Source organism: Macaca thibetana, chromosome 19, assembly GCF_024542745.1.
Source record: "Macaca thibetana thibetana isolate TM-01 chromosome 19, ASM2454274v1, whole genome shotgun sequence".
NCBI lineage: Eukaryota > Metazoa > Chordata > Mammalia > Primates > Cercopithecidae > Macaca > Macaca thibetana.
Genome location: NC_065596.1, coordinates 44,922,018 through 44,948,949, shown reverse-complemented (window position 1 = coordinate 44,948,949; position 26,932 = coordinate 44,922,018). Strand labels below are relative to the sequence as shown.

General features: G+C 53.5%; 1 protein-coding gene, 1 long non-coding RNA gene and 1 other non-coding gene across 9 annotated transcripts; 2 read left to right on the top strand and 1 right to left on the bottom strand.

Annotated features, from left to right (window-relative positions):
- Positions 1-170: 170 nt before the first annotated feature.
- On the top strand, positions 171-26,714 carry COQ8B (coenzyme Q8B). 7 transcript variants are annotated; one of them, XM_050768980.1, is made up of 16 exons: positions 171-301; positions 912-2,323; positions 4,515-4,619; positions 4,753-4,872; positions 5,017-5,083; positions 9,412-9,489; positions 14,299-14,421; positions 14,566-14,651; positions 15,887-16,027; positions 16,120-16,201; positions 17,050-17,143; positions 19,284-19,425; positions 19,561-19,668; positions 21,838-21,903; positions 25,182-25,268; positions 25,866-26,714. In XM_050768980.1, the coding sequence occupies exons 2-16, from the start codon at positions 1,979-1,981 to the stop codon at positions 26,202-26,204; spliced, it is 1,983 nt and encodes a 660-aa protein (XP_050624937.1). In that variant the 5' UTR covers positions 171-301; positions 912-1,978; the 3' UTR covers positions 26,205-26,714. The 7 variants fall into 7 exon arrangements, with proteins under 7 accessions (XP_050624937.1, XP_050624943.1, XP_050624938.1 ...); XM_050768986.1 differs by lacking the exons at positions 171-301; positions 912-2,323 and adding an exon at positions 3,271-3,441; XM_050768981.1 differs by lacking the exons at positions 171-301; positions 912-2,323 and adding an exon at positions 3,470-3,825.
- Positions 11,520-11,625, top strand: LOC126943650 (U6 spliceosomal RNA). Its single transcript, XR_007721793.1, has one exon. It is a non-coding gene; the product is annotated as a U6 spliceosomal RNA (small nuclear RNA).
- LOC126942156 (uncharacterized) lies at positions 22,850-26,624 on the bottom strand. The gene is made up of 4 exons (XR_007721508.1): positions 26,529-26,624; positions 25,672-25,766; positions 24,409-25,279; positions 22,850-23,797 (listed from the first exon to the last, which is right to left on the bottom strand). It is a non-coding gene; the product is annotated as an uncharacterized LOC126942156 (long non-coding RNA).
- Positions 26,715-26,932: the final 218 nt, after the last annotated feature.

Here is a 26,932-nt window from a genome sequence, read left to right as displayed (position 1 = left end):
CAAGGAAGGCATGTGGGGTGAGGGGGGCTCAGAGCAGACTCCAGCCAGGGGCCCCAGGGCAATGAGAGGCCTCAGCAGACAAGCTGGCAAGCTGATGGACTCCCGACTCCGCTCCCAGCCCCACGTGAGGCTCTCCAGTTTTACGCCGGCCTCTGCTCTGTCCCGCCCTCCCTCAACCTGCCCGGCCAGCCCTCCTGATTCACCAGGGGAGAGCCACACCCAAGCTGGGGGTGAGGGTGGACGAAGTAAACAAGAGTGTGCAGGGGGCTCCTTGCAGACCTAGGGTCACAGGGGACACCAGGTGAGCTCCCGGCTAGGCCAAGGATCGTTTGGCGTTTGGACTTCACACAGCCCTTTTGCTAATCTGATGAAAGCTGGGGGAATCGCTTTGCTCCCTAGAAAAATGTACATACAAATGGGCTAAGGGGTGGTGAAGGTCTGTGACCCTTTAAGGCAGCCACAGGCCCCAGATTAAGAAATGTGGGGTAGAAAGTGCACCCTGCCTGTCTCCCTATTCCAGTGTTCTTCAGATTCCAGAGGATGGGACAGATGTCAGTATGCAACAATGTATGTGAACATGCACAGCAGTCTCCTTAGTCCTACAATTTCAGGGGCTCCTGGGCCCCATGAAGTCGGTCAGTGGCCCTCCATTGTAGACCCCCAGGAGTGGAGACAGTGCAGGCAGAGGAAAGGCGAGAATGAAAAGGGGGTGCCTGTAGTGAATTAGTAACCTGGCTGTCAGAGAGAGGAGGTCAGTGGATGGAAGAGGTTCCTGGAGATGAAATTGCTGGTGGGCAACTAAGAGTAAATGGGTAGAGAACTTCCTAAGCAAAGGCAGGGGAATAAGGAGTTTTGGGGGATGTGGCTCAAAAGGGCAGGATGGGTCCCACTCACCCCAGACCTGTCCTCAGGATCGCTGGCACCTCCGCCCCCGGCCACCACGTCATCCTCAGACTCGTCGAAAGAAGAGGCAGAGGAGAAGCCGCCACTGCCCCCCTCAACCCGGGAGGGGGGTCCCACTGATTGGGCCTCAGGCTCTGGGGTCTCAGGGGTGATGATGAGGCGGGGCACAGGGCACAGAGGGCTACACTTCAGGTCGGAGTACAGGTGAGTCACCAATTCCCCAGGTTCTGGTTCCTCTAATGGGCCATCCTCAGGCTCTCCCAAGAGGCAGTCTGTCCCAGGTGCTGTCTGGGAACCATCAGTGCTAGGTTGTGTCCAGGAGCCATCAGTATCCTGTTGTGTTTGGAAACCACCAGTGCCAGGCTGTTTCCTGGCTGTTTCAGTATCCTGTTTTTTCTGGGAGCCATCAGTGTACGGCTCTGTCCAGGGACCTTCAATATCCTGTTGTGTCCTGGAGCCATCAGTGTACAATTCTTTCCAGGAGCCATCAGCACTTGGCTCTTTTGAGGGACAGGATCCTTCTGGGTGAGTCTGGAGGTTGGAACTGTTCTGGTGGGTCCAGAGGTTATCAGCCCAGGACTTGACCCTCTCTGGCTGAGTCTGTGACCCATGTGTTTCCAGCTCTGTCCAGGGCCTATCAACCCCTGGCTGTGTCCAGGGGCTGGCCTCCTCGGGCTGAAACTGGAGGTCGGACCTGCGCGGATCAGTCCAAAGGCCATCTGTCCCGGCCTCCGTCCAAGGACAGGTCGTCTCCAGCTCTGACCAGCTCCTTTCTGGATGCGTCCGGAGGCTGGACCTGTCTGGCTCCGTCTTTTGCTTGGGCCTCTCGGTCTCTACTCCAAGGCCAGCTGCCGAGGGCTCAGTCTGTCCGTCTGTCCAGAATTCTGTCTGCGAACTCTCTGTCCCGGGCGCAGGCCCGAGGCCGGCCCTCTCAGGCTCGCTGTGGAGGCTGGACCCCTCAGTCCGGGCCCAGGGCCCGCCCCCCTCCGGCCGCCCCGCCGGGGCCCCTGCGCCGGGCCCAGGTCGCTGCTGTCCCGGCTGCCGCCGCCGCCCTCCTCGCGGCGCCTCTAGTCCCATGCGGGCCGCCACGGGCAGCGCCCCAGCCTCCGCCTCGCTCAGGCTCCCACGGCACGGGCAGCGCCTCATGCCCGCTCCTTCGGTTCGGGCTTCGGCCGACCCGGCCACTCCTATCCCTTTAAATCCTGCGAGGGGTGTGGCTGGGGAGCCCCGACTCTCGGGTTCCGGCCCGCGGAGCTCCAGCCCGCCCCGCTGCGCAAGGGTTAACCGATACTCCCCTTACAGGGGAAAGCCCCGAAGCCCCGCCCCACCGGACGTGGCGCAACGGAACGAGACGGAGCCTCGTCTGACTCCGCCTCCCAAGAGGAGGGGGTTTGCCTCTGAGCGTCCGAAGCGCGACCAGGTATGCATCTAGGGCACTGGGGTCCTGGTGGCGCGCCAGTGGGCCCCTTCCCTCCACCCCTGTGACTAATCCACCCTCCCTACACAGTTGAATGACAAGTTCAACCTTCCCTAAAACCCCTGGTGACGAGTTCAGCCCTGCGCCCATTCTTCACGCAGGGGCGGGACAGACTTTCAAAGACTTGGAGATCCCACGATTATGGGTTCGAGACCTTCCTCTGCCAGTTCCCAGCTCCGCTACCCTGAGCAAATGACTTACGCTCCATTTAATTTTCCGTAATCTCTCTCATGTATAGAGCACTTGTTCTGTATCAGACCCTGACACGATTTCAGGTCATTCTCCAAGACTGAACAATAGGGATGCCAGGGCTCCATTTTACACATGAGGACCGAGGCTCAGAGATCCGCCGGCCTCTACCCTTTGTTTGCAGCTACGGGGCTATCTGATATGATCTCATATATGTGAAGCACGTGGCCCCAGGCCTGGCACTGTCAGTTGTAGCCCAGTGGGATTATTTATTGTCCTAGGTGATTTTGATATATTTTGTCCCTGAGGCTGAACTGCCACCCAGCTCCTGAGTCAGCCCTTCACGTCTGAAGGGGGACAGGAGGTGGATTGTCTTGAAATTGAATCAGCTGGGGGAGACACTGGGTACAGGTCCAAGGCTCTAAAATGAGTCACCTCTTCACAGACCAATGAGACGTCAAAGGCAGGAGCCCACCCAGTACATCATACAGGTTGGGAAGGAGAAGTTCAGAGAGGGATGAGGGCTTTTCTGAGGTTACACAGAGACAAAGAGGCCTGATTCCCGACAAGAGGGGTTGGGACAGCTGGGTTCTGTGGGGGAAGCATCGGCATCCCTAACTCTCCCAGTGGTGGGAAAGATGCCCCAACCAGCTGCTTCTATTCCAGACTGTGAGAAGTGGGTGAGTCAGCCTGTTGTGGGGAGAGCAGGCTTTCCAAGACACACACACACACACACACACACACACAGGATGGGAGCTGGTTTTCTGGGATGCCAAGGTTCCTGACTCAGCACTGGGAATCTTGGCTGAGTGTGTTCTGGGAAATGTCAGGCCTACAGGAAGCAGAGGGCTCCCAGTCGCACCATCCCGCAGGTGGGCGGGGAGCGGAGAGAGCAGGGTGTATGAGGGAACAGAGCCTCAGTGTGCAAGTGTGTGTGGGGGGGTATGTACACGAAAGAGTTGAAGGCGTGAGCGGGAAACAGTTGGCAAGCAAGGCAAGGGGTTTATATGCTCAAGGAAGGAGGTTGGGTGCCAGAATGTGGGTGTTTGTGCAAAGTGGAGGGGCTCCATGTGCAAGGGAAATGTTTGCTGGGAAGAATGTGTATTCATAGGAGATGTGTTGAGCCTGCCAGGGGTAAAAATAAGAAGGGGGGTTGGCAAGATACGCGTGCAGAAGAGAGGCGTCAGGTTTGTAAGGGAGACTTTGCAAGAAAGTGTAGGGAACAGACGGGTCTGTCGCGTACAAGGCACTTTGAGGTGAGTGGAAGGGCAGACAGGGCACTCTTGCGCTCCCGCGATGCCTCAGCAATCCCCAAAGGTGGGCCCCCGGACGCCCACCCTAATTCCCGACTCCAACGCTCGGGCCTCGCTCCTGGCGGGTTCCTCCGCGCACAGATGGGGAAACTCCATGCCAGTCAGCGAGTTGCTGCCGCGCCATTGGTTGGCTGGCCGAAGGGGGCGGGCATGCTGAGGCTCCCGGAAGCACAGGAGGCCCCCAGCAAGTTGCGGAATCGGAGGCTGACAGCAGTGGGTGCTTAGCAACGGGTGGAGGTGCCCAGTAACGGGGTGGGGATCGGGCGGCGGACACCGGAGGAATTGCGGGTGCCTACAGGGCCAACAGAGGGGAAGGCGGTGCATAGCAACGAAGGGGGTTTCAGAGAAGTGGAGAGGTAGCCCCTGAGGAACTGTGGGTGTCTAGAAACGGGGGAGGACCCTAGCAACGGCGAGGGTTGGGAGAGGGGGAAAGTGGGTTTTGGGAGGCGCGCAGGAAGAGCTAAGGGTTCTTAGCAACCAGGGGAGAACCAGGAAAAACTGTGGGAATCTATTAATAGTGGAGGAAGTATTTGGTGGGTGGAAATCAGAGAGGGTGGACACAGAGGAACATGGGGGCCTGGCCAAGAAGCCAGGCAACTCCCACCTGAATAATCCCTCCTCTTCTCCTGCAGGCAATGTGGCTGAAGGTGGGGGGCCTACTTCAGGGGACCGGTGGACAGCTGGGCCAGACTGTTGGTCGGCCTTGTGGGGCCCTGGGGCCTGGGCCCCACCACTGGGTAAGAGGCTGGGGAGCAGGTCCCCAAGGGGAAGAGGCTGAGGGAGACTTCGTGGAGTAAAAGGACAGGAGGGGCCCAGAAGGGCCAGGTGATCCCATGTCCTCCCCTCCTAATCAAAGTATGTCTCTTGCAGGGGCCATGTGGAGGTTCTTGGGCCCAAAAGTTTTACCAGGGTGGGCCTGGGAGAGGCCTGGGTGAGGAGGACATTCGCAGGGCACGGGAGGCCCGTCCCAGGAAGACACCCCGGCTCCAGGTATCATTACCCCCACCCACCCAGCAACACCCCACGAAAACTGCTGGCCCTGTGAACTTGGGGAAGGGTGTGGTGGCAGGGTGGCTGCACTCTTTGGGCAGGATGTCCACTTTCCCACACTCAGACCTTGTCCCCATTTCCCAGCTGAGTGACCGCTCTCGAGAACGCAAGGTGCCTGCCTCCCGCATCAGCCGCTTGGCCAACTTTGGGGGTAGGTGTGACTTTGGGGGATCTTTGTGTGACCTCAATGAGAAGAGGCAACATTTACAGATTGAAGCAAGGGAGAGGATGAATCAGACAGGAAAGAGAGAGAGACAGAGAAAGAGAGACAAAGGCAGGGGCCTGCAAAGCCAAGAGAAATTGAGAGGAACGTAAATGATGATTTCTTTTTTTTTCTGAGACAGAGTCTCATTTTGTCACCCAAGCTGGAGTGCAGTGGCGCAATCACTGCAGCCTCAAACTCCTGGGTTCAAGCAATTATCTCGCCTCAGCCTCCTGAGTAGCTGGGACCACACTTGTGCACCATCACGCCCGGGTACTTTTTTTTTTTTCTTTGAGACAGTCTCACTCTGTTGCCCAGGCTGGAGTGCAGTGGCACCATCTTGGCTCACTGCAACCTCTGCCTCCCACATTCAAGCAATTCTCCTGCCACAGCCTCCTGAGTAGCTGGAATTACAGGTGCCTGCCACCATGCCTGGTTATTTGTTTTCTGTTTTTTGTTTTTTGTTTTTGAGACGAGGTCTCCCTCTGTCACCCAGGCTGGAGTGCAGTGGCGCCATCTCGGCTCACTGCAACCTCCACCTCCCAGGTTCAAGCCGATTCTCTTGCCTCAGCCTCCTGAGTAGCTGGGATCACAGGCACGTGTCCACCACTCCCCACTAATTTTTGTATTTTTAGTAGAGACGGGGTTTCACCATGTTGGTCAGGCAGTGGTAGAGCTTTGGCACCAGGCTGCCCAGGGATCAAGGGATGACTCTGCTATGTCCTCACCTTGTGATCTGCCTGCCTCGGCCTCCCCAAGTGCTGGGATTACAGGCGTGAGCCACCACGCCCGGCCGCCTGGCTAATTTTTGTACTTTTAGTAGAGATGGGATTTCACCGTGTTGGCCAGGCTGGTCTCGAACTCCTGACCTCAAGTGATCCACCCACCTCAGCCTTCCAAAGTGTTGGGATTACAGGCGTGAGCCACCCTGCCCGGCAAGCCACTGTGCCTGGCCCGGGTAATTAAAAAAAAATTTTTTTTTGTAGAGATTGGGTTTCCTGATGTTGCCCAAGTTGGTCTCAAACTCCTGGTCTCAAGCGATCCTCCTGCCTCGGCCACCCCAAGTGCTGGGGTTCTATGCATGAACCACTGCTCCCGGCCATAATAACATTTACTGAGAACCTGTAAGGTGCAGTGCCCCATATACACACATGCTGCACTGAATCAATGAGTGTTTATTTCTATTCTGTAGATGAGGACATTGAGGCTAACAGAGGGGAGGTAACTTGACTTTGGGTTACATAGCCGGATGTCATGCAGGTCACATGAAATAATTTAGTGGGTTGCAACCAGCATTTAAAAAGAAGAATAGGACAGAAAATATGCGTGCACCTGTAGAGCAGGGGAAAGTCTTGTTTCATGAAACATATACCTTGGTCTGCACTGGCTATAATGTAAACGTCTTCTTTACTGCTGATCATGGTTCAAGTTTTTGTTTTTTGAGACAGAGTCTTGCTCTGTCACCCAGGCTGGAGTGCAGTGGTGCAATCTCAGCTCACTGCAACCTCCACCTCCTGGGTTCAAGCAATTCTCCTGGCGCAGCCTCCCAAGTAGCGGGGGTTACAGGTGCATGCCACCACTCCAAACTTGATTTTTGTTTTTTTGGTTTGTTTTTTTTTTTTTTTTTTTTTTTTGAGACGAAGTCTCGCTCTGTTGCCCAGGCTGGAGTGCAGTGGCCAGATCTTAGCTCACTGCAAGCTCCGCCTCCCGGGTTCACGCCATTCTTCGGCCTCAGCCTCCCGAGTAGCTGGGACTACAGGCGCCCGCCACCTCGCCCGGCTAGTTTTTTGTATTTCTTAGTAGAGACGGGGTTTCACCGTGTTAGCCAGGATGGTCTCGATCTCCTGACCTCGTGATCCACCCATCTCGGCCTCCCAAAGTGCTGGGATTACAGGCTTGAGCCACCGCACCCGGCCGGATTTTTTTTTTTTTTGTATTTTAGTAGAGACGGGGTTTCACCATGTTGGCCAGGATGTTCTCGATCTCCTGACCTTGTGATCCGCCCACCTTGGCCTCCCAAAGTGCCAGGATTACAGACATGAGCCACTGCACCTGGCTGCTAATTTCTGTATTTTTAGTAGAGACGGGGTTTCACCATGTTGATCAGGCTGGTCTCAAACTCTTGATCTCGTGATCCACCTGCCTAAGCCTCCCAAAGTGCTGGGATTATAGGTGTGAGCTACCGCGGCCGGCCCGGTTCAGGTTTTAAAAATATAGATTCACTCGCTTGAACCCAGGAGGTGGACATTGCGGTGAGTCAAGATCGTGCCATTGCACTCCAGCCTGGGCAACAAGAGTGAAACTCCATCTCAAAAAAAAACATATATATATGCATAGATAGATAGATAGATAGATAGATAGATAGATAGATAGATTAGATAGATAGATAGATAGATAGATAGATAGATAGATAGATAGATAGATAGATTCACAGTCTGCAGAGGTAGTCGAAGGCACTGGTTAGAGCTGTGGCACCAGGCTGCCCAGGGATCAAGGGATGACTCTGCTATGTCCTTGCTTTGTGATGTGACTCTCGGCAAATTATTTCACTTATCTGAACCTCAATTTCCTTTTCTGTAAAATGAAAGTTTTTCTGTAAAATATATTTTATGAAGGTGGAGACCTCATGTAAGGACAAAAATTAGTAAGTGCACAGAAGGCACTGGGAACAGCCTCTGACATGTAGAAAGGACACAGAAAATGCCAGGTATGGTAATTGACAGAGATGGTGACAACAAAAGGAGAGAGACCTGAGATGTCTTTAGGGGCAAGAGGAGAGGTAGCAGAGGAAATCAGAGATGGACAGATAACATCGAAGGGAGAAAAAGAGAAAAAGAGACCTAGATAGGACAAATGGGGAGAAGGGAAGAGAGGCAGAAATAACTGGCTTAGAAAAGGAGAGGCTAAGCCTGGTAGCCCACACCTGTAATCGCAGCATTTTGGGAGGCCAAGGCAGGAGGATCACATGAGTTCAGGAATTCCAGACCAGCCTGGGCAACATAGTGAGACCACGTCTCAATATAAAATTGGGTGAACGTGGTGGTATGCACGTGTGGTCACAGCTACTCGGGAGGCTGAGGCAAGAGGATCACTTGAGCCCAGGAATTTGAGGCTGCAGTGAGCTATGATGGTGCCCCTGCACTCCAGCCTGGGCGACGGAGTGAGACCCTGTCTTTAAAAAGAAAAAGAGAGATAAGCAGAAAGAAGAGGAGGTGTGGACAGAGAAAGAAGAGTCACCAGAAGACAAAGGGACCTGGGACAGTTGTTTTGGGGCCTTCTTTTTTCTGAGACGGAGTTTCGCTCTTGTTGCCCAGGCTGGAGTGCAATGGTGAGATCTCGGCTCACTGCAACCTCCACCTCCCGGGTTCAAGTGATTCTCCTGCCTCAGCCTCCTGAGTAGCTGGGATTATGGGTATGCGCCACTGTGCCCGGCTGATTTTGTATATTTAGTAGAGACAGGGTTTCTCCATGTTGGCCAGGCTGGTCTTGAACTCCCGAGCTCAGGTAACTTGTCCGCCTTGGCCTCCCAAAGTGCTGGGATTACAGGCATGAGCCACCGTGCCTGGCCGAGGGGCCTTCTTAACCTTGGCTGCACATTAGAATTATCTGAGGTGCTTTTTAACAAAGCACAAATTCCCACGTCTCAGGCCAATTTAATCAGAATTTCGGGAGTGGAGTCTGGGCATTATATTTACTGGAGCTCCTCTGGTAATTGGAATGTGCAGCCAAGCCTAAGAACTGCTGGGAGGGAGACAGAGACGTGGAGAAAGGGTTAAAGAGGAAGCTGTGCCTTAAAGGGAGCCCCGTGCAGGAAGAAGAGTCAGAGACTGATTTGGAGACAGAGATACAAAGAATTGGGAGACGAAGCCGGGTGCGGTGGCTCAGGCCTGTAATCCCAGCACTTTGGGAGGCCAAGGCGGCAGGATCACCTGAGGTCAGGAGTTCGAGACCAGCCTGGCCAACATGGTGAAACCCCGTCTCTACTAAAAATACCAAAAAAATTTAGCCAGGTATGGTGGTGCACGCCTGTAATCCCAGCTAGTAGGGAGGCTGAGGCAGGAGAATCGCTTAAACCTGGGAGGTGGAGGTTGCAGTGAGCCAAGATTGTGCCACTGCACTCAAGCCTGGGAGACAGAGCAAGACTCCATCTCAAATAAAAGAAAAAAAAAAAAAAGTTGGGAGACAAGCATTCTTGGAGAAAAACCAGGAAAGGAGAGTGGGTTAGGTGCGGGGCAGCCCAGGCAAACGGTCTCTCATGTTTTTCTCTTTCCCTCCAGGACTGGCTGTGGGCTTGGGGCTGGGAGCGCTGGCCGAGATGGCTAAGAAGTCCCTGCCAGGAGGTCATCTGCAATCAGGTGAGTGAGCCACACTGCCTGGGTTCAGATCCTGGCTTTGCTGTGTGACTGGGGGCAAGTGACTTCACCCCTCTGAGCTCCAGTTTCCTCATCCGGAAGATGGAAGTGATGATAATTTCCCCACCTCTTAGAGTCACTGTGAAGTACTTTGAACAACCCTAAACCACTATCAGGGTCATGATTAAGAGAAGCATATTAGATTTCTTTTTTTTTTTTTTTTTGAGATGGAGTCTCGCTCTGTCACTCAGGCTGGAGTGCGATGGCACAGTCTCAGCTCACTGCTACCTCCACCTCCTGGGTTCAACTGATTCTCCTGCCTCAGCCTCCTGAGTAGCTGGGATTATAGGCCCATGCTACCACGCCTGGTTAATTTTTGTATTTTTAGTAGAGACGGTTTCGACATGTTGGCCAGGCTGGTCTCAAACTCCTGACCTCGTGATCCACCTCGGCCTCCCAAAGTGCTGGGATTATCGCATGAGCCACTGCGCCTGGCCACATACTAGATTATCTGAGAAAAAATTTAAGCCATTGGGAGTTCCTAACTCGGAGCAGGAGCGGAAAGCTGAAAATAGAAGTGTCAGCAAGGGTCTGTGTACTTCAGAGATGGAATTAGATGTGTAGCATTTGCAGTTATAAAAAATAAAATAAAAAGCTGAGGGTAGGTGGAGGATCCCTCAACAAGTCAATGTCTTGAACAAGTGGGGGTGGATATTCTAGATTAAAAAGAGACGAAAGAGACATTATTTGACAAATGGAGCATCTGAACCATGATTGGATATCACTTTGGAAAATACAGCCATGAAAGACTTTTTGGGGACAAATGGAAAATCTGAATATGGACTGGCTGGCAAATTTTAGGGAATCGGTGTTAATTTTCTTACATGTGATTATGGTACTGTGATTGTGTAGGGGAATATCCTTATTCTTAGCAAAGCTTAAGTGCAACTACATGTAAGTGGGTCAGCAAAAAATAATAATAGTAAGTGTGTGGGTACACGCTCAGATAAAGCAGATGCAGCAGAATGGTACCATGTTGAATCGAGGTGGAGGGTGTGCGGGTGTGCAGGTGTTCACGATATCATACATGTGACTTTTCTGTTTGGATTTTTTGTTTGTTTGTTTTTTGTTTTGAGACAGGGTCTTGCTGTGTCACCCAGGCTGGAATTCAGTGGTACGATCACGGCTCACTGCAGCCATGACTTCCCCGGGCTCAGGTGATCCTCCCACCTCAGCCTCCTGAGTAGCTGGGATTATAGACACGTGCCACCACGCCTGGCTAATTTTTTGTATTTTTTGTAGAGAGAGGGTTTTGCCGCGTTGCCCAGGCCGGTCTGGAACTCCTAGCCTCAAGTCATCCTCCTTGCTCGGCCTCCCAAAGTGCTGGGATTACGGGCATGAGCCACCACACCCAGCCTGGATATTTTTTTCAAAACAAAAAGTTGAGGGTAGGTGGAGGATTAGGGTTTGGGTAGGACCAGCCTGAGTCTACACCCAACTCTGCCACTCCCATGCTGTGTGACCCAGGGCTAGGTGCTGCACCTCTTTGAGTCTCTTGCTTTCTCACCTTGAAAATTAAAGGATTGATAGTTCTTACTTCCTGGTGTGATTGTGGGCATTCAGCCAGAGAATCCACAAAGACACTTAGGATTTTGCCTGGAACAGGGCTAGATGCTGCACCTCTCTGAGTCTCTTGCTTTCTCACCTTGAAAATTAAAGGATTGATAATTCTTACTTCCTGGGGTGACTGTGGGCATTCAGACAGAGAATCCACAAAGATACTTAGGATTCTGCCTGGAACAGCTCAATAATGACCTCAATAAAATTTTATTTTGTTTCAAATTTTAAGAGAGAGAGTCTTGCTGTCACCCACACTGGAGTGCAGTGGTGCAATCATGGCTCACTGAAGCTTTGAACTTCTGGGCTCAAGAGATCCTCTTACTTTGGCCTCCTAAAGTGCTGGGATTATAGCTGTGAGCCACCACAACTGGCCTTCAAAATTAATAAAAGCCTAAGAATTGCTTTGTTGTGCTGTGCTTACTTCAGCATCACATATAAATAAAAATTGAAATAAGACAGAGATTAGCATGGCCTCTGTGCAAAGATGACACACAAGTTCATAAAGTGTTCATATTAAAAAAAGAAAAAACGCTTTGCCAAAGCTGAAATGTAATTTGCATATAAACCCAGGTACACATACCTGTAAGTGTATGGCTTGGTGCATTTTCACCAAGTAGATATGTCTGTACCCACAGCAAGAAACCCTAGAACAGCAGCTCTCAAACTGCTTGGACTCAGGATCCCTGCATACCCTTAAAACTAATGAATGGATGAATAAAATGTGATATGCATATGATGGAATATTATCCAGCCATAAAAAGGAATGAAGGGCTGACACATGCTCCAATGTAGATGAATCTTGAAAACACTAAGTGAGGCCGGGCGCGGTGGCTAACGCCTGTAATCCCAGCACTTTGGGAGGCCGAGGCGGGTGGATCACCTAAGGTCAGTAGTTCAAGACCAGCCTGGCCAATATGGCGAAATCCTGACTCTACTAAAAATACAAAAAATTAGCTGGGTGTGGTGGCGGGCGCCTGTAACCCCAGCTACTTGGGGGACTGAGGCAGGAGAACTGCTTGAACCTGGGAGGCGGAGGTCGCAGTGAACCGAGATCGTGCCATTGTACTCCAGCCTTGGAGACAGAGCGAGACACTGTTTCAAAAAAGAAAAAAACACAAATGAAAGCAGCCACACACAGAAAAACCATATATTGAATGATTCCATTAATATGAAATGTACAAAATAGGAAAATCTGTAGGGACATAAAGTAGATTAGTGGTTGTCAAGGCCTGGGGAGATTGGGGAAAATGAGGCATGACTGCTAATGGGTATAGGGTTTCTTTCTTTTTTTTTTTTTTTTTTTTTTTGAGACAAGGTCTCACTCTATCACCCAGGCTAGAGTGCAGTGGCAGGATCACGGCTCACTGTAACCTCTACCTCCTGGGTCCAAGTGATCCTCCTGCCTCAGCCTCCTGAGTAGCTGGGACTATAGGCGTGCACCACCATGTCCGGCTAATTTTTGTATTTTTTATAGAGACAGAGTTTTACCACTTTGCCCAGGCTGGTCTCAAACTCATGAGCTCAAGTGATCTTCCCGCTTCGACATCCCAAAGTGCTGGGATTACAGGCATGAGCCACCACACCCAGCCAGGTTTCTTTTTTGGGTGGTGTGACTGTCCTAAAACTGATTCTGGTGATGCTTGCACAACTCTATGAATATACTACTAATCATTGAATTATATAATTTAAATGATAAATTATATAGTATGTGAATTATTTCTCAATAAAACTGTTAAAATTAGAATGAGCCCCCAAAGAGCTTGTTTATGTGGGTTATAGTTATTGATGTTTACCATATTAGAGATTAAAACTGAGAAATTTTTAGGTCAAGTGCAGTGGCTTACGCCTATAATCCCAACACTTTGGGAAGCTGGGGCAGGAGGATCTCTTGAGGTCAGGAATTTGAGACCAGTCTGAGTGACAGAGCGAGGCCCCATTTTTACAGAAAGTAAAAATATTAGCCAGGCATGGAGGATCTCTTGAGGTCAGGAATTTGAGACCAGTCTGAGTGACAGAGCGAGGCCCCATTTTTACAGAAAGTAAAAATATTAGCCAGGCATGGTGGTGCACACCTATAGTCCCAGCTACTCAAGAGGTTGAGGCAGGAGGATCACTTGGGCCCAGGAGGCTACAATGAGCCGTGATTGCACCGCTGCACTCTAGCCTGGGTGATAGCATGAGACACTGTCTCAAAAACACAAAAGAATACAGAGATATTTTTAAAATACAAGAGTACACACGTACACATTCCATCAGCTGTCAGCCTGATGATGTCCTCACATGTCCTGGAGCCTCTGGAGAACTCCAGTGAATGTTCTTAGAGACATGAGAGCAGAAAAGGGAAAATAACATCTTAATGTTATGATGAAAATAGTTTGATCTCTCAGACCCCTCTGAACGGTGTCAGGGACCCTCAGGGGCCCCTGGCCCACATTTTGAGAATCGTTGCCCTTCTCCTGTCCCTACCTGGTCACTCCCCTCACCAAGGGTGACCTCTGTCTTGGCTCCTGGACCCTGGATTTGTTTGGCCTTGTTTTGCTCTTTATATCAGCTTAACTGGGTGATGATTTCACGCACCCGGCTGCTTTCACTCAGCATTACATTTTTGAGACCCGCCTGGGCTGTTGTATGTAGTGGTAGCTCACCGATTCAATACTGTAGTAGTTACTCTTTGACTCTCCTGCAATTTGTTTTAATTTATGTTTATTTCTCTTTTTTTTCCGAGACAGGGTCTTGCTTGGTTGCCCAGGCTGGAGTGCAGTGGTGGCTCACTGCAGCCTCAACCTCCTGGGCTCAAGCAATCCTCCTGCCTCAGCCTCCTGAGTAGCTGGGGACTACAGGCACATGCCACCATACACCCAGAGACAGGGTCTTGCTTTGTTATCCAGGCTGGTCTGGAACTCCTGGACTGAAGCTATCCTCCTGCGTTGGCCTTCCAAAGTGTTGGGATTACAGGCGTGAGCCAACAAGCCTGGCCTCTGTATTTCATTTTAGCCATTCCTGTTGGTGTGCAGATGCTATATATGTTTTTTTAATAGAAAAAGGATGTCATTATTGCCCAAGCTGGTCTCAAACTCCTGCATTCATCCTGCCTCGGTCTCCCAATGTGCTGGGACTATGGGCGTGGGCCACCAGGCCTGGCCGCAGTGATGATATTTGTGGTTGTAATTCTAATGGTTGTTCTCTCCCCAGAGGGTGGTTCTGGGCCGGACTCCAGCCCCTTCCTGTCGGAGGCCAATGCCGAGCGGATCGTGCAGACCTTATGTACAGTTCGAGGGGCTGCCCTCAAGGTTGGCCAGATGCTCAGCATCCAGGGTACAGCATAACCCTCGACCCCTGACCCCTGACCTCACTTCCACCCCAGCCCTACCCACCGACAGGCCCCAACTTCAGATACTCACATGGGGGTCCCTCCTCACCTCTTCGCTTACTGCCCTCCTTGTTCCACTGTCTCCCAAGACAACAGCTTCATCAGCCCTCAGCTGCAGCGCATCTTCGAGCGGGTCCGCCAGAGCGCCGACTTCATGCCCCGCTGGCAGATGCTGGTGAGTGCCCGGTGGGGGAGGGCGGTGAGGGAGGCAGGCTCCATCTCCTCCGACCTGCCTGACCCTCCTGGCTTCACTGCCTCACTCCCTTCCTCTGAGCCTCACTTTCTCCAACTGTAAAATGGGGATAACCGAAGTACACACCTCCTAGCATTGCTGTGGTGATTAAAGGAGAGAACAGCAGCCTGACCTCTCAGCATCAGTTCCCTTCCCTGGGAAATGGTGATAGTGACAACCACACCCACATCATAGGGTCACATAAATCAGTTTACACAGAGTGCTGAGAACGGCCCGATTCACCATGAGTGACATGCAGGTGTTAGCTGTGATTATTACTGTTTTTTTAATTAAAGGAGATCGTGTCTGTAAATAGGTTGGCATGGTGCCTGGCACCGAGTAAGTGCCCAGGACATGAGCTGTTCTAATAACTGGGTAAGGCATGGAATCCAGGATTCTGCCACCCACCTGCCCTCCCATCCCTGTTCTGCTTACTCACCATGTGGCCCCAGGCAGGTACTGACTCTCTCTGGGCCACTTTGAATAGGATCTGGCCCACAGGAAGCCCACTGTGAATTTTAGCTCTTCTTGATCACATGAACTGTGAGTTAATAATACCATATAAGAGCATAATAAAGGATGGTTGACCACGTGTGATGGCTCATGCCTGTAATCCCAGCACTTTGGGAGGCTGAGGCTGGAGGATCACTTGAGCTCAGGACTTCCAGACCACCCTGGGCAACATAGTGAGACCTTGTCTCTACTAAATATAATAACAGTAATAATTAACTGGGCACAGTGGCACGTATCTGTAGTCCCAGCTACTCAGGAGGCAGGAAGATGACTTGAGCTGGGGAGGTTGATGAGTGAGCCGTGAGGGTGCCACTGCACTCCAGCCTGGGCTACAGAGCGAGACCCTGTCTCAAAAAAAAAAAAAAAAAAAAAGGATTGTTATGAGTCTTAACTATAAATAATAGCAATCCCCACAACAGCCCAGGGAGTCCAGGTTCAGGGGACACAGGCTGGGCTGAGCCTCACAGTGTGCCAGCGCGGGCCTAGTCGCTTGCACAAGGGAATTCTCTCTGAGCCTCAGTTTCGTCATCTGTAAAGGGGGTGGCAGCTAAGAGCTTAGCCCAGGGCCCTGTGTGTGGTGAGTGCTGGGGTTATCAACACGTAAAGCACTCAGCCTGGGGAATGAACTCTGCCGCGATGATGACGGCTGTGACCACTCCCCGCAGAGAGTTCTTGAAGAGGAGCTTGGCAGGGACTGGCAGGCCAAGGTGGCCTTCTTGGAGGAGGTGCCCTTTGCCGCTGCCTCAATTGGGCAGGTGCACCAGGGCCTGCTGAAGGACGGGACGGAGGTGGCCGTGAAGATCCAGGTGAGAGGGGAGGCCGGGCAGGGTAGAGGCAGGCACCCTGCTAGCCCAGAGGAGTGACTTCCACCTTCCTTCCCTCCCCTCTCCCTTTACAGTACCCCGGCGTAGCCCAGAGCATTGAGAGCGATGTCCAGAACCTTCTGGCGGTACTCAAGATGAGCACGGCCCTGCCCGCGGGTGAGGCGCCCACCCACTCCTCTGCTGACCTCCCGAAGGGGCTGTGCCCACAGAGAGCAAGCAGGAGGGGGAGCCCAGAGAAGAGCACGGGCAGGGTGTGCTGGCGTCATGAGTGGGAGTGTGAGAGACAGAAAGGACACCAAGGCAGGGAGAGCCCAGGGAGCATGAGCAGGTGTGAGAAAAGCCTCACGGATTTTAACAGAGCCTCGGAGAGACGGGAGCCCAGGGCCAAGATCCAGCAGCAGACTCGCAGAGGGTGTGCATGCAGCGAGCAGGGTTGTAGGTGCGGCAGAGCAGAAAAGGACAGTCCTGGGGATGGCACGTGAGGAGGTGCCTGAAGAAAGGAGGGCGGGTTGTGTTTGTGTAAGAGACGGAGAGGGACAGGGAAAGCCAGGCCCAGAAGCGAGATTCAAAGGCAGTGATCAACGTGAGAGTGAGTATGAAAAGGAGACAGAATAGGGGCAAGCGTGACTCTGAAAGAGCTGCCAGGGACTGGGGTGCAGGCACACGCAAGAGACAGAGCCCAGGAAAGGCTTCAGAAGACCCCGGGAACCCCGCGGTGCTGTGAAGGACGAGGGAAATGTGTAGACAGATGATACGATGCAGGTCAGAGGCCTGGAGCAGGAGCTCAAGGGACAGCGGGGGAGACAGGAGAGGGACAGATGCAGGTCAGAGGCCTGGAGCAGGAGCTGCGCAGGAGACAGGAGAGGGACAGATGTGGGTTACAGGCCTGGAGCAGGAGCTGCGAGGGACAGTGCGGGAGGCAGAAGAGGGAGGGTTGGCAGGAGAAGGCATCCACCAGTGGGCGCGCCCCGGGCCGTTCCTCAGCTGACGCGCCTCCCCCGCAGGCCTATTTGCCGAGCAGAGCCTGCAGGCCTTGCAGCAGGAGCTGGCTTGGGAGTGTGACTACCGTCGTGAGGCAGCTTGTGCCCAGAATTTCAGGTGAGCTGAGTCCCCTGGGCTTCCCTCCTTCCTTCCCTCCCAGGCTAGTTGGGAAGTAGCTGCCCCCTCAGCTTCTGGCAGCTGGAGCTGTGGGGTGGGGCAAACTCTCTCTTTCAATCATTGGTCATCCATCTGTCCACTCATCCATCACTTCGCTTACTCCCTTTGTCCTCTGTGAGCTTGGGCAGGTCACTTCCCAAGCGGCAGTCTTCTCTGTGAGATGGGCCACATACCCACTGTGGTCCGACACAGGCACTTAATTACGCGATGACACACTCTTACCTCCGCTGGACTGACGGAGACCAAGGAGCCCATAGCACTGGGAGGTGGAGAGAGTGGGCTCCACAGCATCCCTTCTGCACCGCGGGTTGGGGGAGAAGGTGGTAGAAGCATTTTGAGAATAGGTTGGCATCATCACATAAGCCCTTATATTCACGAACTCTGCAAGCCAACGATTGCCCTCCCTGCTGAACACTCTAGGGACCCTTGTGCCAGTATACACCATCAGACTATTCTAGAATGCTCACAGCAGCTCTGTCTGCAACAGCCCCAAACTGGAAACAACCCATATCCATCAAGTTGATCCAGCAGGGTGGACAAAGAAGCAATGCTGTATTCATCTGTGGAATATTTCATAGCAGTGAAAATGCATGAACCATGGCTATGTGGAATAATGTGGTTATATCTTGGAGACATCCCGATGTGTAGCAATTAATGGCACCTCAGTGGGATCCTCCACAGTGTGGCTCACACGTTTATTGACAGCCTAAAACGTGCCAAGCTCTGTAGACAGAGAGTGAAAGATCAGTAGAAGGCAGTGGTTAGAAGCACATACTCTAGACTCAGATGCGGAATGAAATCCTGGGTCAGCCCTTACTGGGTTGCATGGCCTGCATCCATACAATCTGTACAGTAGTCTCCAGAGAGCATCCACTCACTGTGGAGTGAGGATGTAAGGGGAGTGTGCCAATTAAATGCCCAGTATGGCTCTGGTTCATAAGGAGCAGTTCAGAGATTTTTATCAACAAGGACAAAAATACAAACCCCAAAGGAGGAGTTTGAGGAGGAGAGTGTGAAGTGGGGTGATGGGCCAGAGACCCCCGATCCCCACAGGATTCCCCGGTGCCCTTAGGGTAAAACCCCACACCACCCTCCTGTTCCCCCTCACTTTCCTCCAGCCATCCCATGGGTCGTCAACCAGAGGCCTCGCTCATATTCTCTGCCTCCCAAATCTTACATGGACATACTTCTTTTATTTCTTTTGAGACAGAGTCTCGCTCTGTTTTCCAGGCTGGAATATAGTGGTGAGATCACAGCTCACTCCAGCCTCGACCTTCCAGGCTCAAGTGATTCTCCCGCCTCAGCCTCCTGAGTAGCTGGGACCACAGGTGCAGGCCACCGTGCCCAGCTGATTTTTGTAGTTTTTCGTAAAGACGTGGTTTCACCATGTTGCCCAGGCTGATCTTGAATGCTGGGCTCAAGCGATTCTCCCACCTCGGTGTCTGAAACTGCTGGGATTACAGGTGTAAGCCACCGCACCCAGCTAACACACTTACCTCAATCTATAATCCGTCTGCTTGTGAGAGTGTGGTCTCGGGGTTGGGGGCCAGGTCCAGGGACTGGTTCATTCACTGCTCTGTCCCCAGCATCATTTAGCACAGGGATGGACACAGAGGATTCTTTCCTGTTGTTTACCTGTGTTCAGAGTAGTGATTGCAAGGAGTGACCCATGGGTATCACTATAGACTTCACAGATTTTGATACTAGTGACTACTATGGGGATGAATGAATTAATAAATTAATGAAAAAAGTAATGCAAAGGCTGAAATACACCTGAACTCATCCTTCTGGGGCAACCAGAAGTCATAGAAGGGTTTCAGGTAGGGAAGTGGTAACTGGGTTTCCAACAGCACCCAGTTTAGGGACAGGTGCAGAGTAGGCACCTTGGAGATACTTGTTAAATCTCAGTCCAGCCAGGTGTTGGTCATCACCCAGGGCAGACAGCGGCAAGAGATGGGCAGGAGGGAGGGCATGGCCCCTACTGTTCATGGAGGACTTCTGAGAGCACAAGGAGGAGGCCTCAAGCTGGGTCACAAGCCTGAAGCACGAAGTTCCCTTCCTCCCTTCCCTCCTGCCCCAGGCAGCTGCTGGCAAATGACTCCTTCTTCCGGGTGCCAGCTGTGGTTAAGGAGCTGTGCACGACACGGGTGCTGGGCATGGAGCTGGCCGGAGGAGTCCCCCTGGACCAGTGCCAGGGCCTGAGCCAGGACCTGCGGAACCAGGTATGCCATCTGGTAGCACAGTGGGAAGGGCATGGCCCCAGGGCGGGTGGGCCAGGCTCATGGTCCCTCTCCAGGCCAGCGAGGGTGCCACAGGGGAGATCACACTAAGATGCCTGCTACTCCTCCCCACCCCAGATTTGCTTCCAGCTCCTGACGCTGTGTCTGCGGGAGCTGTTTGAGTTCCGATTCATGCAGACGGACCCCAACTGGGCCAACTTCCTATATGACGCCTCCAGCCACCAGGTTGGTTCCTAGTGATGTGTGTCAGGGTACATTTGCTGTTGTAATGACTATTCCTTGATATTTCGGTAGCTCAACACAATAGCAGTTGATTACCCCGACAACAGGCAGGGGTGGCCCTTTTCTAAGTGGCGATTCAGGGACCCGGCTCCTTCCCTTTTATAGTTTTGCCATCCCTGGAGCCTCACAATGCTCTGCTTCCCAAGGAAAGGGTAAGAGAGATTGAGAGGGTAGCCCCCTGCCTAACTGCTTTGGCCAGGAGTGGAAAAAGTAATGCCCAGGCTAAATACACTAAGCTCATTCTAGGGCAATGGACATACCACTTCCGTTGCCATTCCATCAGTGAGAGCTGGACACATGGCCTGCCTAGGTGCAAGGCATGCTAGAAAATGGAGTCCCTGGCTAGGCAGTGGTTCCCGGTGGCAATGTGACAGCACAGAGGGGAAGTACAGCTTTTGGAAGGCAGTTAGCCATCGCTACCACACTCGTCATCCATACAGAACACGCCATCACCTGCCCCCGCCTCTCGATAGCAATAAAAAGACATCCCTGACCCTTGCCTTCTCAGAGTGCCCAGTCCAGTGCGGGGGGCCTGGCACCACACAGTGATCACCTAGAGTGGTTCGTACCCACCACAATGAGGAGCACAGGCCAGATGGGTCAGGACCTGGATGGGGGAGGCACAGGCAGAGGGGTGGGGGCTGGAGTTGGGGGAGGCACAGCAAGCTATGGGATCCCAGGGAACGTGCCTGACTCACTGTGGGGTGAGCAGGGATGAAGGGAGGCTTCTTAAAGCAAGCGCCATGAAAGCTGGGACCACTGGGAGGCTGAGGTGGGAGGAATGCTTGAGCCCAGGAGGTCGAGGCTGCAGTGAGCCAAGATCGTGCCACTGCACTCCAACCTGGGTGACAGAGCAAGACTGTCTCACAAAAAAAAAAAAAAAAAAAAAAAAAAAAGGCTGAGACCAGAGTTGAGCATGGTGGCTTATGCCTGTAATTCCAGCACTTCGGAAGGCTGAGGCAGGAGGATCCCTTGAGGCCAGGAATTTAAAACCAGCCTGGGCAACAAAGGGAGACCCCCGACTCTATTTAAAAAAAAAAAAAAAAAAAAGCTGAGACGGGACAGGGGAGGAGGAGACAACCATCCAGAGAGCAGAGTGTTCCCAGCAGAGGGCAGGGGTCGTACAAAGACCTGGAGGGAAGGTTTGGACCTGCAGGCTTGAGTGTTGGTGGATACATCATTACCTTTATCAGGGATTGCCAACTGGTTTTCCAAAGTGGTCTATCTCCATTTTGTCCCCAGAGGGGTCTTTCTAAAGCACAAATCTGGTCAAGATATCCCTCCCACAGCTTCACAGCCCCCTCAGAATCAAGTCTGAACCCTTTGCCGAGCATCTTGTGGCTCCACTGAGTCTCCTGCCCCAGGCCTTTGCCCCTTCTTTCTCCACAATGTGCATACACCGTGTCCCCTCCTAGGCTCATACCCCAGAGATATGTTTACTCAACTCCAAGTGATAGGAGTCCTGACATCAATTTATTGGTTTTCAACAGCACTTTTTTTTTTTTTTTTTTGAGACAGAGTTTGTCTCTTGTTGCCCAGGCTAGAGTGTAATGGCGCGATCTCAGCTCACTGTAACCTCCACCTCCCAGGTTCAAGCGATTCTCCCACCTCAGCCTCCCAAGTAGCTGGTGCCCACCACCGTGCCTAGCTAATTTTTTGTATTTCTAGTAGAGATGAGGTTTCACCATCTTGGCCATGCTAGTCTTGAACTCCTGACCTCATGATCCACCCACCTCGGCCTCCCAAAGTGCTGGGATTACAGGCGTGAGCCACCACGCCCAGACAGATGGGGAGTATTTTATATTTTAGGCTGAATGCTGGGTGGTGGGATTTGTGGGTATTCATTTTACTTTTCTGTATATTTTATTACGCTCTTGATTTTTTTTCTGGGTCTAAAATTTGTTATTGCATAAATAATAAAAGCCTTCAGCTACCTTCTGGGGGTGGGCTGGAAATGTGGAGATGAGGCCAGGAGCCCAGTCAGGCAGCCAGGCAGGGACTCTGGCAGGAGCGGGCAAGGTCATGGGGAGGAAGACAGATCCTGGCTGCCCCAATAGACGGTGGGCGTGTGACTGGGATCCCAGCATTCCTTTCACCGTTCCTTGCTTCCAGGTGACCCTGCTGGACTTTGGTGCAAGCCGGGAGTTTGGGACAGAGTTCACAGACCATTACATCGAGGTGAGTCTCCCCCAGACCCCAGAGCCTCTGAAAGGCTGAGGCTCAGGCCATATACTGAGGCAGAGGAGTAAGAAGGAGAAATGCAGTTTCTGGAATTAAGAAATAACAAATAATAGTAATACTTGTAGCAACTAGCACACACCAAGCACTTAATATGTCAGGCTCCATCTTTAGTGCTTACGTATAGTAACCGATTTAAACCACACAGCAACGCAATGCGGTAAGGACCATTTTTAGGTCCATTTTACAGATGAAGTAACTAGGTCCTAGAGAGATTAAGTCACCTCCCCAAGATCACAGCAGACTTGGGATTCAAATTCAGGTAGTCCAGGTCCAGAGTCCAAGCTTCCAACCACTGCCCAGCTCCCTCCTAAGAGGAAGGCCCACAGTGACCATCTTGTCACCTCTCCAGACCCCACGCTGTCCAGGGCCCTGGTGTCCAGCCCAGGTGTGTGTCCCTGGGGGCAACTGTCTACAGGAGGCGCTTCCTCACGTACTTTGCTCGTCTCTCCCACCCACTGGGGTCAGTTTGTCTTGGAGGCTGCAGAGAACACCATTTCCTTAATTGTTGAGATTAGACATTTGCCCTGGGTCCTCTAATCATGTAGCCATCAATCTAAACGTTTTCTTTTCTTTTCTTTTCTTTTTTTTTTTTTTTTTTTTTGAGACGGAGTCTCGCTCTGTCGCCCAGGCTGGAGTGCAGTGGCCGGATCTCAGCTCACTGCAAGGTCCGCCTCCCGGGTTCACGCCATTCTCCTGCCTCAGCCTCCCGAGTAGCTGGGACTACAGGCGCCTGCCACCTCGCCCGGCTAGTTTTTTGTATTTTTTAGTAGAGATGGGGTTTCACCGTGTTAGCCAGGATGGTCTCGATCTCCTGACCTCGTGATCCACCCGTCTCGGCCTCCCAAAGTGCTGGGATTACAGGCTTGAGCCACCGCGCCCGGCCTTCTTTTCTTTTCTTAATTGAGACAGAGTCTTGCTCTGTCGCCCAGGCTGGAGTACAGTGGCGCGATCTTAGCTCACCACAACCTCCACCTCCTGTGTTCAAGCGATTCTCCTGCCTCAGCTTCTCGAGTAGCTGGGATTACAGGCGCATACCACCATGGCCGGCTAATTTTTGTATTTTTAGTAGAGATGGGGTTTCACCATGTTGTCCAGGCTGGTCTCGAACTCCTGACCTCAGGTGATCCTCCTGCCTTGGCCTCCCACAGTGCTGGGATTACAGGCATGAGCCCCCCTGCCCAGCCAATCTAAATGTTTTCTAACCCCTCTCTGTGCCCAGCTGTGTTCTAGGCAAAGCTGGAGACACAGCAGTGACCTGGGCCCAGCCTAGGCCCCTCCTCACAGAACTCATGGTCCAGTGAGGGGACAGTGAGGACCCAGCATGGATAAGGCTGGGATGGGGGAAGCACAGGGGACTGTGAACCCAGAGGAGGAGCCTGACCCAGCCTGGGGAGCCAGGGAGGGCTTCCTGGAGGAGGGATTGTCAGCGTCGAGACCTAAGGGATGAGGGGGGCCAATTGGGAAAAGGTTCGGAGGGTATTCCAGATAGACAACATGTGCCAAGGCCAGGCGGTGATAAGGGATATTCCCATTAGAGCAGCACTTCTCAGACTTGGATGTGCCTGTGAAGCCTGGCGATCCTGTGCAGGTGAAGATTCTGGTCTGGAGGTGGGTGTAAGACGCTGTGTTCTGACACGCGCCCACGTGATGCCAAGGCTACCCGTATGGGGACCACACTTGTAGTAGTAAGGCCCTAGAGGACCCAAAGGAAGCTCCCATTCTGACTGGGAGGGCAGGTGGGGGAGCAGCACAGGAGCCAGTGACGAGGGTGCAGCAAATCACTGTGGATTTTGGAGGCCGCGCTCTGCAGCTCGTACTGTATCCAGGTGCCCTGCAGAGCCGTGGAAAAAGATTTGAGCAGGGAAAGGATGCAGTTAGAATTTGAAAACTCCCTCTGAATAAGAAGTGGTCTCTAAACCTGGGGGCTGGGAGCCCGGGGCAGCTGTGGAGAGGGGCAGAGGGGTGGCTGGGAGATGCCCAGCTGGTAATCCATGGGAGCAGACAGGCTGGAAGTCAGCGATGGAGGTGTCCAGGGATTTGGCCTGGGGACTGGGGGGGCCACCTCTGAGATGGGAACAGGAAGAGGAGGTGATAACCCCTTACACACGGGCCCGTTGGGGCCCTCTCCGCGGGCCACTGAGGCACAAAGCCAAGGCCCTTCGGGTAGCTGGGACATTTTGCTCCCCACTGACACCCTCCCCTCCTACCCAGGCCTCAGCCTTTGCCAGTTTATAAAAGCCCCATCACACCGGCTTCTGAGGACCACAGGCCTGACAGATGGCCAGACGGGCTTGGGCAGGGGGAGCAGAGAGGGAATGGAATTAATCCCGAACCCCTCTCCTTACAAAAACGGGCAACCCAGTGGTGAGGGGTGTGACCCAGGTTCCAGTCCCTACTCCGGGTCTGCTTCCCCTTCTGTGAAATTGGGACCCCCGTGCCCACCTCTTAATAATGGTAGATTATAATATTTTCGGTGCTTCCTGCATGAGACACAGCACCAGGCATGCCACAGGCATCACCTTCTTTATCCTCCCAACAGCCCCATGAGGAAGACACTTTTAGCATCCCCACTTCACAGATGAGAAAGTGGAGGCCCAACAGGCTGGCAGGTGGCAGAGCTGGGATGGAGCCCTAGCCAGCTGGCCCCAGCTGGGTGTCTGTCCATGCCCACAACTCCTGCCCTGTGTGTATGAGCTTATGGCTGGAGAGCTGCTCTGCTCCACACACTCATTTGCTAAAGCAAGGTTCACCCAGGGCCTCCTGAGCACCAGACCCTGTGCCCCACGCGACTACACCCAACTGGGATCCTTGCTCTCACAGGGCTTAAAGTCCAGTGCGGGAGACAGAGAGGTGGCCCCTGGCAACTTTGGATGCAGTTCTGGGTCACGCCCACACCTGTCCAGTTGAGTGTTTGGACCCACCAGCAGCCCTGACACGTGTTCCTTGCACTGTTTCACTGTGGCAGTTCCCGGGCAGGCCCCACATTGCCAGCTGGGCGGGCAGGAGCCCTGCCCACCTCCACTCCAGGCTCTGGAACAGTCTTTAAGGGAGTCACAGACCGGCAGAGTGGGGAGCAGGAAGCTTCCAGGTGAGGGAGGGCCCAGGCAGATGAGAATGGAGGTGGGTACACGGGAGGCCCAGGCTTCCAGCTCCTCTTCTTCAGAGGCCCCTTGAGCCCCGGCCTTTGTCCCTCTAACTCCCACCCGTCTCCCCAGGTGGTGAAGGCTGCAGCTGACGGAGACAGAGACCGTGTCCTACAGAAGTCCAGGGACCTCAAATTCCTCACAGGCTTTGAAACCAAGGTGGGGAGACACTGCAGGAGAAAGAGACGGGTGTCTGTTGGTGGGGTACAGTGGGGGGCTGCTTATCTCCACTGAGGAACGCGAGTGGGGTATGGGGCATGTCTATACCTGGGGACTGGGGGCTTTAGGAGGGGCTTGTCTCTACTAGGGAGAATGGAGGCTCTCTGTCTATACCCAGGCAGTGGGGGACTCTAGGATGGATGCTTATTCTTGCTGGGGGCTTTGGGGAGGAGGGGGAGGAGTGGGAGGAGTGGGGGGCGGCGGCGGCCTGACTCCTCAGGAACCCTGGGAACATGGGCACTGTGGATCTGTTCAGGAGGGGCAGGGGCCGCTTCTCTATTGTAGAGAGAGTAGAGGGTGACTTGTCTGTTGGAGGCTCTGCGGGGAAGCGAGAGGTGCTTACTCAGGGAATAGGGAGCTGCTTGTCTAGTCCAGGTTCTAGAAGGAGCGGAAGCTGCTCACTCTTGGGGGAGTCCGGGCTTGTGTTGATGGTGGAGACTGGAGGGAGTGGAGGCTACATGTTGCTTCTGGGTTATGCAGAGAGCTCTATGTCCACACTGGCTGCCTTTGCTGTCCCCCCCGCCACCCCACCCCCAGGCATTCTCCGACGCCCACGTGGAGGCAGTGATGATCCTGGGGGAGCCCTTCGCCACCCAGGGCCCTTATGACTTTGGGTCGGGGGAAACTGCCCGCCGCATCCAGGACCTCATCCCGGTGCTGCTGCGGCACCGGCTGCGCCCCCCACCCGAGGAGACCTATGCCCTGCACCGCAAGCTGGCAGGGGCTTTCCTGGCCTGTGCCCGCCTCCAAGCTCACATCGCCTGCAGGGACCTCTTCCAGGACACCTACCACCGCTACTGGGCCAGTCGCCAGCCAGACGCAGCCACTGCCGGCAGCCTCCCCACCAAAGGAGACTCCTGGGCAGATCCCTCATGACAGCCTCCATGGGGGATTCAGTCCCCAAAGCAGGCCATACCCTGCTGTAGTGCCTCTTAGCCCTTCCCCGTCTGCCCTGGGTCAGGGGAGCCCCCTGGGCTTCCCAGTCTTGCCTGGCTCTCCTCCTTGGCCCAGGAGCTCAGGATCCCTGGGGCTGGGGAACTCCCAACTTTGTGCCCTAGATCCTGCACCTCCCCACTCCAAAGTGGGCATCCGGGAACTCTAAGCCAGGGAAGCAGTTAACTTATCTGTGCCAACATTTGAGGGAGCCTTGTGCCCCTGCATGCCGTTTTCAGATCCGGACTCATCAGGGGGAGCCCTCACCTCTGCCTCAAGTCTGCCGTGGAAGGCGAGATGGTGGTCCTGGAGGCAGTCCTCACCTCTGCCTCCCTCGCTCCTCCAACAGCTGCCTTCTCCCGGGTTCCAGCCTCTCAGTGTGTTGGAGAGGTAGGGGTGCGGGGGGAGGGGGGAGCTGAACCTTCAGTCGGAATAAAAGCAACCCTCCCCTTCCCCCAGCTCTTTTCTCTGCGCTAGGGTTCCGGGGAGAGGGGGAGGAGCTCGCCAGCGGCCTCCAGGTGCAGATGGCCAGCCCCCCACCACCCCCTTGTCTGAAAGCCCCAGCCCTGCCTGTGCCATCTGTTGCCGGGAACCTCCTTCTCGCCTTCCCCACCCCCCCACGTGCTGACCACCTGCTCTAAGGGCTGTGGCAGCTGAGGCCTCCCCCACAC

What these genes read in the sequence shown, in the direction of transcription:
- COQ8B (XM_050768980.1), top strand. Translation starts at nt 1,979, where the DNA reads ATGCGGGCCGCCACGGGCAGCGCCCCAGCCTCCGCCTCGCTCAGGCTC. An exon ending in TGCCCCGCTGGCAGATGCTG is followed by an intron (nt 14,652 to 15,886) that starts GTGAGTGCCCGG and finishes CACTCCCCGCAG; the next exon opens with AGAGTTCTTGAAGAGGAGCT. An exon ending in TCACAGACCATTACATCGAG is followed by an intron (nt 21,904 to 25,181) that starts GTGAGTCTCCCC and finishes CCGTCTCCCCAG; the next exon opens with GTGGTGAAGGCTGCAGCTGA.